The following is a 15,674-nucleotide window of genomic DNA, read 5'->3' as shown; positions in this document are numbered from 1 at the left end:
ACACAACAAATAAACTTTGAAAAAATGTCCTGCTCACTGACTTCCCTGTGTCAGCAGTTTTTCACTGCAGTACCGCAAGTACCAAATCCAACAGCAGCACGACAGTATGAAGCCTTTGGTACCTAAAAATAATTCAGCTCGTGTAAGCAAAACATACATTTACATATTCAAAGATTTACAAAGTCAAAGTTGGATTGCAAAAATAGTCAATTCAGAAACACGTACAATGACAGAATATAATTGAGTTCAGTCCACACACACAAGGCACAGTTCATTCCATAGTCTCTCTGAATGTGAAACCAGAGCATAGCTGATTACATGTCCGCCTAAGTTCCTTTTAAGTGTATGACTGCTTACATTTCTGTGCAGGGGCAGGGAAATCCACAGTATTATACAGGAAGTCATAGAACAACTTTCCATTGCCAGCATGCTCCAGAATCAGTGCTAGCTTCTCCTGGCTCAGTTTGGCTAGGTGTGCCAGGCTATCTTCGTGTTTAACCAGAGCCTTGTAGTTCTTAGCATTGAGCCATGGCATCTGAAGCAGGAAGTCGTATGGCCTGTCATCACATCACTTACCTGCTTAGCATGTGTTGGTGGTAGTGTTAGCAGGCTCCTGACTGCTGACTCCTGACTCCTGAGCAGATCCAGGTTGGTGTCTTCTCTTCCCTTTCTCCACAGGAACCAAAATAGTGGCCTTCTCCCTGTATTCACACACACAGACACCCAGTCTGTCTGCTCTATTCACAAACCAACACATGGTATGGAAACTATAGGATGGTCATAATGTAATGCAGCAGATGTCTGACCTGATGAGGTGTTCGAAGGCTTGTTTCTCTTTAGCAAGACCAGTCAAGTACCTCTGTTCCTCTGTGCAGCCGCCATAAATCAGGAAGTACACCCTGACAGAGGAGAAGGAAATGCTTCATGAGAGACTTCATCTGAAAACCAAATATGTAATCGACAAGATCATGTAAAATGACAGTTCTTCCAACTTCTTACCAGAGTTACTTCCAAAGTTTTCTGGCTGGAGCGGAGTGACTCGAGGAGGCTGAGGAAGGTGACACAGTCATAGTGGATGAGGTACAGCAGCAGAGTACGTAGGATCATCAGGTCCTGGACCAGAGACTTGGTTTTGGCTCCCAGCTGGTGCCACACAAGGTCCAGGTAGTGACGGATGGTCTGGGGGTCAAACAGGTACAACAAGCAAGAATATGAGAGAAAGTCTGTAAGTGGTCAATAGAGTACAGTGGATACCTTGGTGTAAAGTGTGGAGATCACTGGAGACAAGCAGCTTGCAGTTGTATTTTTATATCACTAAGGCTAATCTAAAGAACACTACATTTAAAATCATATTGAATAGTGTTATGTATGCAATGGCTATTGCTGAACTGCGTGAAGTTCTAGCTATTTTTCTRCAGTGGGTATTGATGCTTAATTCCTAAGTAACTAAAAAGTCTGACCTTTTTGAAGGCATTCACAAGGCTGTTCTCCAGGGAGAGCTCCTCTGTCACCATTGTGGGGTTGTATCACTTCAGCTCCTTCAGACAGGCGTTCATGATGTCCAGAGCTCTGGATGGCCCTCACAGCCAGGGTCAGACACACATCCATTACCTCTGGCTTGTGTCTGTCCAAAACAGAGTTCACGGATGCCTGGAACCAGAGAGAGAGTGTACAAAGAAAGAAAGAAAGAAAGAAAGAAAGAAAGAAAGAAAGAAAGAAAGAAAGAAAGAAAGAAAGAAAGAAAGAAAGAAAGAAAGAAGGAGGGAAATTACCGTTGGAGCCTGTGCTCACACAAAGAGGAAGGAGAGTGCTTACACAGAGGAGAAAGGATAGTGCTCACAACAGAGAGAGAAATGAGAGTGCTTACACAGAGAGAGAAAGGAGAGTGCTCACACAGAAGAAGAAAGGAGAGTGCTTACACAGAGAGAGAAAGGAGAGTGCTCACACAGAGAAGAGAAAGGATAGTACTTACACAGAAGAGAGAAAGGAGAGTGCTTACCAAAGAGAGAAAGGAGAGTGCTCACACAGAGAGAGAAAGGAGAATGCTTCACAAAGAGAAGAAAGGGAGAGTGCTCACACAAAGAGAAAGAAGGAGAGTGCTCACACAGAGAGAGAAAGGAGAGTGCTTACACAGAAGAAAAGGAGGAGTGCTCACACAAGAGAGAAGGGAGAATGCCCACACAGAAGAGAGAAGGGAAGTGCTCACACAGAGAGAGCACACACAGAGAGAGAAAGGAGAGTGCTCCAACAGAGAGAGAAAGGAGAGTGCTCACACAAAGAGAGAAAGGAGAGGAGTGCTTACACAGAGAGAAAGGAGAGTGCTTACACAAAGAGAGAAAGGAGAGTGCTCACACAGAGAGAGAAAGGAAATGCTCACAGAGAGAAAGGAGAGTGCTCACACAGAGAGAGAAAGGAGAGTGCTCACACAGAGAGAGAAAGGAGAGTGCTCACACAGAGACAGAAAGGATAGTACTTACACAGAGAGAGAAAGGAGAGTGCTCACACAGAAGAGAGCATATGAGTATTTTTTGAAGCTACAGCTTAGGGCATTGTTGTCAACATCCCTGTCTTATTCGTATCCAGGAGCGATTGGTACCATGATCCGCAGTGATATAACATAACTGGTATGTGAAAACGATGTAGTTTAGCTTAGACTTAGCCCGAGATGTACTCTTAAGGAGCCTGCCGTTACTCTTTAAGGTCCAAGGCCCTTACATGTTATTTTCAGATAGCATTGCTCTGGCAGCCAAAACCGCAAAATCTCAGGACTTATGCATGCTCACAGGACTCTACACACTCACAGGACTCTACACACTCATAGGACTCTATACACTCACAGGACTATACACACTCACAAGACTCTACACATTCACAGGACTCTAACACTCACAGGACTATACACACTCACAAGCTCTATACTCACAAGACTCTACACACTACAGGACATACACATCAAAAGACTCTACACACTCACAGGACTCTACACACTCACAAGACTCTACATACTCACAAACTCTACACACTCACAGGACTCTACACACTCACAAGACTCTACACATTCACAAGACTCTCACATTCACAAGATCTACACACTCACAGGACTCTACCCACTCACAAGACTATAAACACTCACAAGACTATACACACTCACAAGACTCTACACCACTACAAGACTCTACACACTCAAGAGGACTATACACCACTCAAAGACTCTATACACTCACAGGACTCTACACACTCACAAGACTCTATACACTCACGGACTCTACACACTCACAAGACTCTACACACTCACAGACTCTCCACACTCACAAGACTCTACATACTCACAAGACTCTCCACACTCAGCACTGATTACTGCCAACACACACATTTATACTGACTACACACACGCACACACATACAATCTTCCTCTACGCTGCTGCTAATCTGTTATCATATACCCTGATGTCTAGTCACCTTACCCCTATACATATCTACCTCCATCACTCCAATATCCCTGCACATTGTAAATTTGGTATTGGATCTGACCCTGTARATCGCTTCTTACTTTCTCATGTTCTTATTTCTTTAAAAGATTGATTGTGTGTTTTTGTTCTACCTTATATTATTTTTGGTACTACATTGTTATTGATTATTGCATTGATGGGTTTAGAGCTTGCAAGAAAGGCATTTCACTGTGCATGTGACCTTAAAATCTGAAACTATACTCCATCTAAACATGACTCGATTCTCAATTGCAATACAGTTCTAGAAATATAAAGCCTTTCACTTTCATATCACATCCAAATCATTTCACAAATACAAAATATACAGTGAAGYCCGTTTTAACCGGCTTCATCACAGTTTCAGCCAACAACAGTATTTTAGAGTGACAAAATGTTTCTGGAGGCCATCTTCCAATACACACAGGTGTTTGGAGCATGTTAGATAGCTAATTAGAACAGGTTGTCTCTCTGTCTTCCATCTGCCTTCTGTAAACACGCACTGTAACACGGAAATATTGCCGTGTGGGTATACGAACCCTATAAAAACGTGTACTAATTTAACATTTTGTTTTTTGAAAATTATTTCTCGCCGATATGAAAGAGAAGGTCCTCATGCTTCCAAAACCGTACCGCAAGCGATGTGTGTTAATATAAAGACCGAGTGTCGGGGCTCTTAACAAAACTCCCCCATACAGAAGACACCTTCTTCCAATGACTCTTATGTGTAATGTAATGGAACTGAGAGTCATGAGGAAGGTTGAGGCTATACACTGACCCAAAATGAAGTGTGCAGGTATCCTGTCAGTGAGGAAGTCCATCACTAGGATATGTCTGGTGACGAACAGGACCCCTCCCTGTGTGTACACTTTGTAGCGCTATGTGCTCTGGACATCACTGGTCACTGGCTGGTGCAGGTGGCTCACTCCCTCAGCTCGCAGCTCCTCTGTCAAGTACTCCTATAGGAGAGGAAATTGGAGCACACATAGGAACATGGGTTATTGGTTACTGTTACAAACTTTATACATAGAAGGACATGCACAAACTTTAGAGTTTGATTAACAAAGGTCTGCAACCAAGGGGGTCCATCATACCTGAACCCCTGAATCCATTGTGTTTGATGTGTTTGATACTATTCCAGTGATTCTGCTCCAGCCATTACCATGAGCTGTCCTCACCAATTAAGGTACCACCAACCTCCAGAACATAGCCCAGGACCTACAGTAGCCCAAAACATAGCCCAACTGGGTACATACACACACACACACACACATGTTGTGCTGCTAAAGTGTACACAGCTGGGCTATGTCCTGGGCTATGTCCTGTCAACCCACATTTTTCCATAATCAGTGAAGAGGCAGTGTGTAATCGTAGCTCAGAATAGAACAGGCTTGTGAATGGCACTGGAGGAAGGGGGTGTCTGTCTGCTTTTGACAGCACAGACACACACACACAGCTCCCACTCCTCCAACCCTGGCACTCCTCGTCAGATGGAGAAGTTGTTGACATGACTCACCTCAGTAGCCATTTAACACTGTGACCAGCATTTACATGCTTTAATGTTTACATTCGTACCGGTATTCACATTTTGATGCATTTCCAATCCAGAGCAATGCATACTATGAGACTTACAAAGAAGGATTTATCTACAGAATAATCTGCTTGTTTCACCGTCACCATTAAAATGGGAAAATAGCTGTGAAGCACTTCCACTAAACACAACACAGAAAGATAGTTCCTTTCTCTTGCTGTTATTAAAGTGAAGTGGAGCTTGAGGGAGACCATCCCTGGGAGTACAGAGGACACAGAAGTGTTTCCACCAAAAAACATGACAATGAATTAATGATGTTGAGGAGGAGTTATCGTGCAGCATCACTTTATTGCCCATTGTGAAATGAAGATGTATCTTCTGCTGTCTTATGTTAGGCTATTCTTAATTCCCACAAGATAGACTGGACGCAGCACAGGGTCAGCCACAGAGTAGCCCACACTTCTGTCCAATAGCCTGGAGACGTAGCCTGGTTAGCCACAGAGTAGCCAATACTTCTGTCCAATAGCCTGGGGACGCAGCCGGTTAGCCACAGAGTAGCCAATACTCCTGTCCAATAGCCTGGGGACGCAGCCTGGTTAGCCACAGAGTAGCCAATACTTCTGTCCAATAGCCTGGGACGCAGCACAGGGTCAGCCACAGAGTAGCCCAACTTCTGTCCAATAGCCTGGAGACAGCAGCCTGGTTAGCCACAGAGTAGCCAATACTTCTGTCCAATAGCCTGGGGACGCAGCCTGGTTACCGCCACAGAGTAGCCAATACTTCTGTCCAATAGCCTGGGGACGCAGCACAGGGTCAGCCACAGAGTAGCCAACACTTCTGTCCAATAGCCTGGGACACAGCACAGGGTCAGCCACAGAGTAGCCACACTTCTGTCCAATAGCCTGGGACACAGCACAGGGTCAGCCACAGAGTAGCCCACATTCTGTCCAATAGCATGGAGACGCAGCCTGGTTAGCCACAGAGTAGCCAATACTTCTGTCCAAATAGCCTGGAGACGCAGCTGGTTACGCCACAGAGTAGCCATACTTCTGTCCAATAGCCTGGGACGCAGCACAGGGTCAGCCACAGAGTAAGCAACACTTCTGTCCAATAGCCTGGGACAACAGCACAGGGTCAGCCACAGAGTAGCCAACACTTCTGTCCAATAGCCTGGGACACAGCACAGGGTCAGCCACAGAGTAAGCCAACACTTCTGTCCAATAGCCTGAGACGCAGCCTGGTTAGCCACAGAGTAACCAATACTTCTGTCGATTTAGCCTGGAGACGCAGCCTGGTTACCCACAGAGCCGAAACTTAGGTAGGTTGTGAGGCTTTAACCGTGCTTGTGGAAAACCAGAATGAAAGACAGACATCAATGTTTCAATAGGTTCATCTCCAAAACTATCTGCTGAGTGGCTGCATCCTAAAAGTCTGTTACATCACTGTTGTTGTCTGTTACATGTTCTATTTATTTTTACCTTTATTTAACTAGGCAAGTCAGTTAAGAACAAATTCTTATTTAAAATGACGGCCTAGGAACAGTGGGTTAACCACCTTGTTCAGGGGAAACTCTACAGATTTTTACCTTGTCAGCTTGGGGATTTGATCTAGCAACCTTTTACTACAGGCCCAATGCTCTAACCACTAAGCTACTTGCCGCACCAGGTAACATCAGTCTCATTGTCTGTTACATCACTCTTCTAGCAGGAATCCTCCTCTAGCATGACATTAKTGAACTTCAGTCAACTCACTCCCTGAGTTAATTCAATTATTAATGCAAAAAAAAACACTTTTATTTCAGCAGCCTGGAATCTAAACTGAATATTGCTCAATTTCACCATTATTCAGAGTGGATTCCAGGCTATACAAAAAATATGTGTTTTATTGTCACATACACCAGATAAGTGCAGGGAAATGTGTTGTTTTACAGGGTCATGGTAGTACAGCGCCCCTGGAGCAAATTAGGGCTAAGTGCCTTGCTCAAGGACACATCAACAGATTTTTCACCTTGTTGGTTCAAGTATTTGAACCAGCAACCTTTTGGCTACTGGCCCAATGCTCTAATCGCTAGGCTACTTGCAGCAGGAAATATAAGCAATGTGTATAGAATGTATAGAAATCATAAGTAAGAGAAGTCATGCCCTGTTCCAGAATGGCCTTTAGAGAGCACTACAGCACTGTCTCACTGCTACTCAACATAGTTCTCTATTATACTGCTCTGTTCCACAGTGTACTGTAGAACTCATCTGATGTTCACAGTCTGAACCTCTCTAAAAGAAGGAAAGACTAGGGTAAACTAGTCAGCTGATCGTATCTGGGTTCCCTTCCTGTTACATGAAGTGGGATAAAATGATCCATTAACATGCTATTTATGACCATATAGGTCCCTTGGTCACATGGAGGACCCACATGTTGAAATGCATGCATCGCATCCATTTTCCACTCATCTTTTTCTCCCTATAAGATGAGTAAAAAAATTACTATTTGTCAGCTCGTACCTTGCAGTTTCCTGACATCATTAAGGATTGTGTGAACAGCTTGAAATATAAGGCAGGCTGGAGGAGGAAGTAAGAGGAATCTGATGTATAAGAGCGACAGAGGACAGATGTGCAGGGCTTGAATAGTAGCAGAGCATTGTTAAATGAAGGAACCAAAATATACTGGGCTAATTATAGTACATGTTTTATGTAGAGAGAAGGAGTTAGAGAGAAGAAGAGAGCTCAAAAAAGAAAATAGGACAGAAGATTTAGAATTTTCAAGCAGCCCACTTTTTCAGGGCAAAGGGATATACCATATCAAGCACAGTGCCTCTACCTTTCTTGTCCAACCATTGTTGCCTACAAACCAAAAATGAGTCCCCTTTTAATTCATTCATTGAGCGTATTGTTTTCTCTGTACACTAAAATATAGATGAGGAGAAAAGCATATTGGCAGAGAGTTAGGTTGCTCAAACAAGTCAGGCAGCCTGAGAGTAGCTGCTGGGAAGCAATGATACACACTTGTTTACGTAACCAGGAGCTGATTATCAATAAACAAGAGACCTACTTTTCAAGGGCTCCAATTTGCATATCTCCCTGTGACAAACTAAAATAAAACATCTTAAGAAAAGAAGCAACCTCATGGTCAAGACAAATGCATGAAAACCAGAGAGAGAGAAACAAAATGTATAGCTTTTATAAGAGGCATGAACAAGATTCTCTGCCTGTCACATTCAGTTTAGCAAATCAGTGTGACAGTGAATGGCAATAAAAGGAGAAGGAAATATGGTGTTTGGAGGCATAGCATAGGGGAGAGAAAGAAAAATGGATAGAAAAAAGAAAAATATACAAATAGTGAGTGTTGAAATACTTCAGTGACAGACTCGTCAGAAAGCATATTGATTCAGTTAAGGGTTGCCAGCTAGGAGACAGAGAGACACACAGAGAGGTGGAGAGAGACAAAGACACAGAGATGGACAGACAGACAGACACACAGAGAGGTGGAGAGAACAAAGACACAGAGATGGACAGGACAAAGACACAGAGGGCACAGAAACAGACAGGACAACAGACAACAGACAGACAGACAGACAGGACAGACAGACAGACAGACAGACAGACAGACAGACAGACAGACAGACAGACAGACAGACAGACAGACAGACAGACAGACAGACAGACAGACAGACAGACAGACAGCAGACAGACAGACAAGACAGAACAGACAGCAGACAGACAGACAGACAGACAGAGGGATGGAAGAGAGACAAAACAGACGGAGAGACAGACAGAAAGACAAAGAATGCAGACAGACAGACAAAGAGATGGAAAGACAGACAGATGGAAAGAGAGATGGAGAGACAGACAGAATGGTGGGAGATAGACAGACAGACAAAGAGATGGAGAGAGACAGATGGAGAGAGAGATGGAGAATAGACAGATGGAGGGAGATAGACAGACAGACAAAGAGATGGAGAGAGACAGATGGAGAGAGAGATGGAGAACAGACAGATGGAGGGAGAGATGGAGAACAGACAGATGGAGGGAGATAGACAGACAGACAAAGAGATGGAGAGAGACAGATGGAGAGTGAGATGGTGTTAAGAGAATTTTGTTCTCAATGTTCATAAACTGAACTTCAATTAAACTACTCAGTCTGCAACCCAGAATTTGTAAGATTCTAGTTGAATGAAACAGACAGAGTCCCAGCTTACAATAGTCAGAATGTTTATTCACGAGAGCTCTGAAAATCATACCATGCACATAGCCTTTTACACCTCACATTTGGTCATAAATGTCCCTCCTCTTCTCCTAATACTGTCAATATTGTTTATCATATCCMGCCATACGTGGTCCCGTGTGGCTCAGTTGGTAGAGCATGGCGCTTGCAACGCCAGGGTTGTGGGTTCATTCCCCACGGGGGACCAGGATGAATATGTATGAACTTTCAAATTTGTAAGTCGCTCTGGATAAGAGCGTCTGCTAAATGACTTAAATGTAATATTACACAATCTACTGCAAGCACAACAGTTTCTCCCCTCCCTGGGTAGGAAGACCTCCTTCCCTGTTATCAGTTTCACAGTTGTCACAAGTTGTCTGGTAACAGTTCCTCTTTTTTATGCACATACATATAAGAATTCTAGTCTTATGATTCAAACACATTTTACTGCATTATACAGTGACAGGGTGGAATACTGTTAGTTATGGCCTTAACATTAATTGGAACGTATTAATCATTTAGTCATTATCTTACCATTACCTTAAACAAATGAATCTCCATAACAGATGGAGAGACAGACAGATGGATGAGAGAGAGAGACTGAGTGGGAAGTTTTGGAGACAGGGGAGCCACTTTCCACACTACACTTCATTACAACGAGGGAGAGTGTGTGGTGGGGAGGCAAGACGCTCAGGGAGAGTATCAGGGAAGATATATTTCCACAGTCACTCTCCTCCCGCAAGGAACCAACCAGCTCTGGGAAAATGTTGAATGTGATACTTAAGTTTCAACTTGGGTCCCAATGGGCTCCAAGTGGACCCATTTTCTAACAAAGCTATCTTTTGAGAATCAAGCCCAATCATGTAGGACAGGACGGAGAAGGTAGAGAACGATGGCCCTGCCACCCCCTCCCTCTCATCTCGTCTCTCATCTTCTCCTCTCCCAGACATCCTCATCTCACTTCTGCCCCCTCATCTTTGGTTTTAATACCCATCGAGCAAGATTCTAAAGGACACCATACAGGGATAGAAAAATCCTCTGACGGAACTCGGAATGAATCTCCAGAATGATGGAATCGTTCCACTGCTCTGAGTCGGAATAAAGAACAGACTGATCACGGTTCTGACCCAACAGGGAAGCTCCTGCTAATATCTGCTGTATATTTTTGAGTAACATATAAACCCACAACACAACATGTGTCAAGCGGCTGATACACGGGGAGTCAAAGGCTAAAGAGAATTTAAAACATTAGCATTCCTGGGTAATTCCACCTAATCCAACACTAACATTGCAGTATGGAGGTAAATCTAATTGAAGAGGGGATGAGAAAGCTAAGGGGGATATATCCAATGTGGGAAAAGATAGTGTTATTAATTAGCATTGTTGAGGGGGTTGTTTCATGAAACAGTGAGAGGGATTTAATTCTAAATATGCGTTGTATGTTATTATTGAACAATTAACCTTATCTGTGGACCGGCATTAAAGAAACATATTTGATTGGATTTCTGTTTTTGTAATCGTGCTTCTATTTTTACTAGTTCAATTAATAACATGGAGAGATTAATTGTTAGTGTCAACATGCTAAGCTCATGTAATCATGTAAAAACACACCATAGATAGAGGGGGATGAGGGAGCATTAATGAGAGATCACCGTGAAGCAGGACATAGCATACCAGCATACTTGGAAAAAGTGCTTGCTTGTTACAGGCTGTCATCCATGCTAGATCAAACAATGAGAGGGTGATACACAAATATAGGCCAGATAACAAGTTACATTTTGATTTTCAAGGCAATTTTCAAGGGGTTAAAGGTCAAATTGGTTAATATTAGCATAATGGAAATGATAATAGATTTAGGTCAAAAATCCTGACATTCTCAACACAAACGGAATAGATTATCAAACAAACACAGACTATGGAATGGGTGCATTAATAGTTACTTTTCGTGAAGTTATTATGCTTTAAGACATTCAAATATACAAAAAATATGACAATTCTGATYTTTTCAGCTAGATTTGTGGTCTGTAGCATCACGAATGACCCTTCTCTGATGATGTAGACCCTTTGAAAAAACTTTGACCCCACTAAACCAGGAGAACTTTACCTTTTAAGAATATGACTTTCTGTACCAGAGATACAGTATTGCGTTTCAAATGTACAAGCAGCGATTCTGACCAAATTTAGTGAACAGACTATTTTATCATACATAAACACGCATAGAATATGGAATAAACATATTTATAGTTAATTTGTCATGAGTATGCTTTAAAAGGTCCAATGCAGACTTATTTTTTTATTTTATCTCAAAATCAAATTGAGAAAAGGGACAGTTAGAATTTTATTGGTAAGGGTTGTGTTTTTTTATATTATTGGGCACAGGGGAGGGTAGTGTGTTTTCTCCCTGTTTTACATTCGCTCTTCTGCAAGTTTTACTATATAATGTCTTCCATCCTAGCCACATGTCCTCATCTGCTTGCATGTTCCTCCCCTATATCAAGGTGTTTTGGTACTTCCTTTATGACCTACTGTCACGACTTCTACCGAAGGTGGCTCCCCTTCCTGTTCGGGTGGTGCTCGGCGGTCGTCGTCACCGGCCTACTAGCTGCCACTGATCCTTTTTTCCCCTTTTCTGTTTATTGGTTGCACCTGTGTTTTTTTTAGGCTGATTGGTTGGGCTTTATTTACCAGCAGGCCCGCCTGCTGGTTGTGCGGGATTGTTTCGATGTACATGTGTACACGTCTGTGTGTCACGGTTTTCCCATGTGTTTTTTTTTTTMCTGGACTGTTTAAGTCTCCCGTGTTTGGGGCATTTATTTTGGGTTGGCGTATGTTCACCATTGTGGTGCATTAAAATATTAGCACTACCCTGAACTCTCTGCTTCCTGCGCCTGACTTCTCATCCACTACACCCCGGGCGTTACACCTACGCTTTTCCATGCGGTAACTTTTACTATACCACAGGTCAATATAGTCTAACGGTCTATCCTGCCCTCTGTCCACTATTCATAGTGACAATAGTGGTAGGTGGATCATTTGCCCAGATCTGCAATAGGCTAACTACCACACATAAAAGCATTCAAAGCTGGATACATTTTCAATATGAATCCACAAGAACAAATAGAAATAACTGATAGGCAGCAGGAGAAATGAGGTTCATCGTTGCACATGAAAAAACAGTGAAGACATGAGACATGCAGCTCAAAAAGCTGCCATATGGATCTTGTTTTAGGGACTATAGAATTATCCTACCTAGACTACCCAAACACCACAATGCAATGAATAAATGCTTTTTGTTTTTAAGGGAGTACAAAATTCTACTCTAGTCTGCAGTGAAAATGTCCTTTTAATAACGACACTGCACAAAATCCCTGTGATTTGAATGTTTTTTTCCAGTTGGATCAGTTTTGGGTCTACTCTCTACAATTTATGATGTCTAGAAAGGCACACAAAGCAGGCCATTCTGGCTGTATTTTTACTTCTATTTAATATTTGACTTAGATGCGCTGTCTGTTGCGGATCATCATTCTACCAAGTCAACCTATAATAATGTGGCTCTGCCTCCTCTCCAATCCGAGCGGTTATTCCTCGCACACCTATAACCTACCGCTTCCATTTAAGCAAAATATTTGTCATTTAACTTTTAAAATGTATTACCTTTTTATAAGATGCATAAACACAACCAGTCACAATCTTTTAATCTGATTAGGTTACTTCAAATGTCTCCTGTAGGCATGCACACGTTCATTCAAAATATAATTTCATCAACTTCAAAATGGCTTGACGTTAACCAGGTTGCCATCCAACCTTTATATGTGAATAAAGTACATGTAGGATAAAAACTGTCACGACGCCATGCAGTTTATTAGGCTATATCTGCACTGTATCTGCAAGCTGTTGGCAACCGGAGGGAAAAAAACTCTAGACCACCTTTACTCCAGACACAGAGATGCGTACAAATCTCTCCCTCCATTTGGCAAATCTGACCATAAATCTATCCTCCTGATACCTGCTTACAAGCACAAACTAAAGCAGAAAGCACCAGTGACTCGGTCAATAAAAAAGTGATCAGATGAAGCAGATGCTAAACTACAGGACTGTTTTGCTAGCACAGACTGGAATATGTTACGGGATTCTTCCGATGGTATTGAGGGGTACACCATATCAGTCACTGGCTTCATCAATAAGTGCATCGATGACGTCATCCCCACAGTGACCGTACGTACATACCCCAACCAAAAGCCATGGATTACAGGCAACATCCGCACTGGGCTAAAGGGTAGAGCTGCCATTTTCAAGGAGCGGGACTCTAACCCGGAAGCTTATAAGAAATCCTGTTATGCTCTCCGACGAACCATGAAACAGGCAAAGTGTCAATACAGGACTAAAATCGAATTGTACTACACATCCGATGCTTGTCGGATGTGGCAGGGCTTGCACACTATTACAGACTACAAAGGGAAGCACAGCCGAGAGCTGCCCAGTGACACGAGCCTACAAGACGAGCGAAAATACTTCTATGCTCGCTTTGAGGCAAGTAACACTGAAACATGTATGAGAGCATCAGTTGTTCCGGACGACTGTGTGATCACGCTCTCCATAGCCGATGTGAGTAAGACCTTTAAACAGGTCAACATTCACAAGGCCGCAGGGCCAGACGGATACCCAGGACGTGTACTCCGAGCATGCACTGACCAACTCGCAAGTGTCTTCACTGACATTTTCAACCTCTCCCTGTCATAGTCTGTAATATCAACATGTTTCAAGCAGACCACAATACTCCCTGTGCCCAAGAACACTAAGGTAATCTGCCTAAATGACTACAGCACTCACGTCTGTAGCCATGAAGTGCTTTGAAAGGCTGGTCATGGCTCACATCAACACCATTATCCCAGAAACCCACTCCAATTTGCATACCGCCACAAAAGATCCACAGATGATGCAATCTCTATTGCACTCCACACTGCCCTTTCACATCTGGACAAAAGGAACACCTATGTGAGAATGCTATTCATTGACTACAGCTCAGCGTTCAACACCATAGTGCCCAGAAAGCTCATCACTAAGCTAAGGACCCTGGGACTAAACACCTCCCTCTGCAACTGGATCCTGGACTTCCTGACGGGCCGCCCCCAGGTGGTGAGGGTAGGTAACAAGACATCCGCCACGCTGATCCTCAACACGGGGGCCCCTCAGGGGTATGTGCTCAGTCCCCTCCTGTACTCCCTGTTCACCCACGACTGCATGGCCAGGCACGACTCCAACACCATCATTACGTTTGCGATGACCCAATGGTGGTAGGCCTGATCACCGACAACGATGAGACAGCCTATAGGGAGGTCAGAGACCTGGCCGTGTGGTGCCAAGAAAACAACCTCTCCCTTAACGTAATCAAGACTAAGGAAATTATTGTGGACTAGAGGAAAAGGAGGACTGAGCACGCTCCCATTCTCATCGACGGTGCTGTAGTGGAGCAGGTTGAGAGGTTCAAGTTCCTTGGTGTCCTCATCACCAACAAACTAACATATTCAAGCACACCAAGACTTTCGTGAAGAGGGCACGACAAAACCTATTCCTCCTCAGGAGACTGAAAAGATTTGGCATGGGTCCTCAGATCCTCAAAAGGTTCTACAGCTGCACCATTGAGAGAATCCTGACGGGTTGCATCACTGCCCTGTATGGCAACTGCTCGGCCTCCCACCGCAAGGCACTACAGAGGGTAGTGCGTACGCCCAATACATCACTGGGGCCAAACTTCCTGCCATCCAGGACCTCTATACCAGGCGGTGTCAGAGGAAGGACCTCAAAATTGTAAAACACTCCAGCCACTCTAGTTATAGACTGTTCTCTCTGCTACCGCACGGCAAGCGGTACCGGAGTGCCAAGTCTAGGTCCAAGAGGCTTCTAAAAAGCTTCTACCCCCAAGCCATGAGATTCCTAAACATCTAATCAAATGGCTACCCAGATTATTTGCATTGCCCCCCTCTTTTATGCTGCTGCTACTCTCTGTTTATTATCTATGCATAGTCACTTTAATAACTCTACCTACATGTACATATTACCTCAATTACCTCGACTAACCGGTGCCCCCGCACATTGACTCTGTACCCGTACCCAGTGGCGGTTCTAGCTTGTATGGCTCCCTGGACGAATGCCCATTCCCCTTGGTGGTGTGCAGACTGCTTTTATATTATTAACGATTTCCCACAAACTAGAAAACAATGCAACAATATGTCTGTGAATCTATACATTCACAGTATTATGAATGAATTGTGGTTTATTTGGTAGCATTTCGTAGTGTGACTGATTTTACTAATTGCATTAGTACTGTACAAAATTAGAGGTGCGCTATTTGATAGATTCCCGCTCCCCCTACCTCGGGCTTCCAGTGGGGAGACCTGAGGTCAACCTATCCTCGCCCCCTCCCCATCTCGTACTTGGGAGACCTTCCCAGGCAGTAGCCT

The 15,674-nt window shown here is 43.6% G+C and overlaps 1 protein-coding gene across 1 annotated transcript; it reads right to left on the bottom strand.

Annotated features, from left to right (window-relative positions):
- Window positions 1-231: 231 nt before the first annotated feature.
- LOC111977424 (DNA repair endonuclease XPF) lies at window positions 232-1,641 on the bottom strand. Its single transcript, XM_024006838.1, has 3 exons — window positions 1,461-1,641; window positions 1,000-1,179; window positions 232-899 (listed from the first exon to the last, which is right to left on the bottom strand). Exons 1-3 carry the CDS (start codon window positions 1,512-1,514, stop codon window positions 837-839), a joined length of 297 nt encoding a protein of 98 aa, XP_023862606.1. The 5' UTR covers window positions 1,515-1,641; the 3' UTR covers window positions 232-836.
- Window positions 1,642-15,674: the final 14,033 nt, after the last annotated feature.

Source organism: Salvelinus sp. IW2-2015, linkage group LG18 (genome assembly GCF_002910315.2).
Source record: "Salvelinus sp. IW2-2015 linkage group LG18, ASM291031v2, whole genome shotgun sequence".
Classification (NCBI taxonomy): domain Eukaryota; kingdom Metazoa; phylum Chordata; class Actinopteri; order Salmoniformes; family Salmonidae; genus Salvelinus; species Salvelinus sp. IW2-2015.
This window is presented reverse-complemented; position numbering and strand designations above follow the sequence as displayed.

Coding starts and splice junctions, on each gene's coding strand:
- LOC111977424 (XM_024006838.1), bottom strand. CDS start 1,514: ATGGTGACAGAGGAGCTCTCCCTGGAGAACAGCCTTGTGAATGCCTTC. Junction 1,180..1,460: donor TTGTGAATGCCTTCAAAAAG/GTCAGACTTTTT, acceptor TTTGACCCCCAG/ACCATCCGTCACTACCTGGA. Junction 900..999: donor AAACTTTGGAAGTAACTCTG/GTAAGAAGTTGG, acceptor CTCCTCTGTCAG/GGTGTACTTCCTGATTTATG.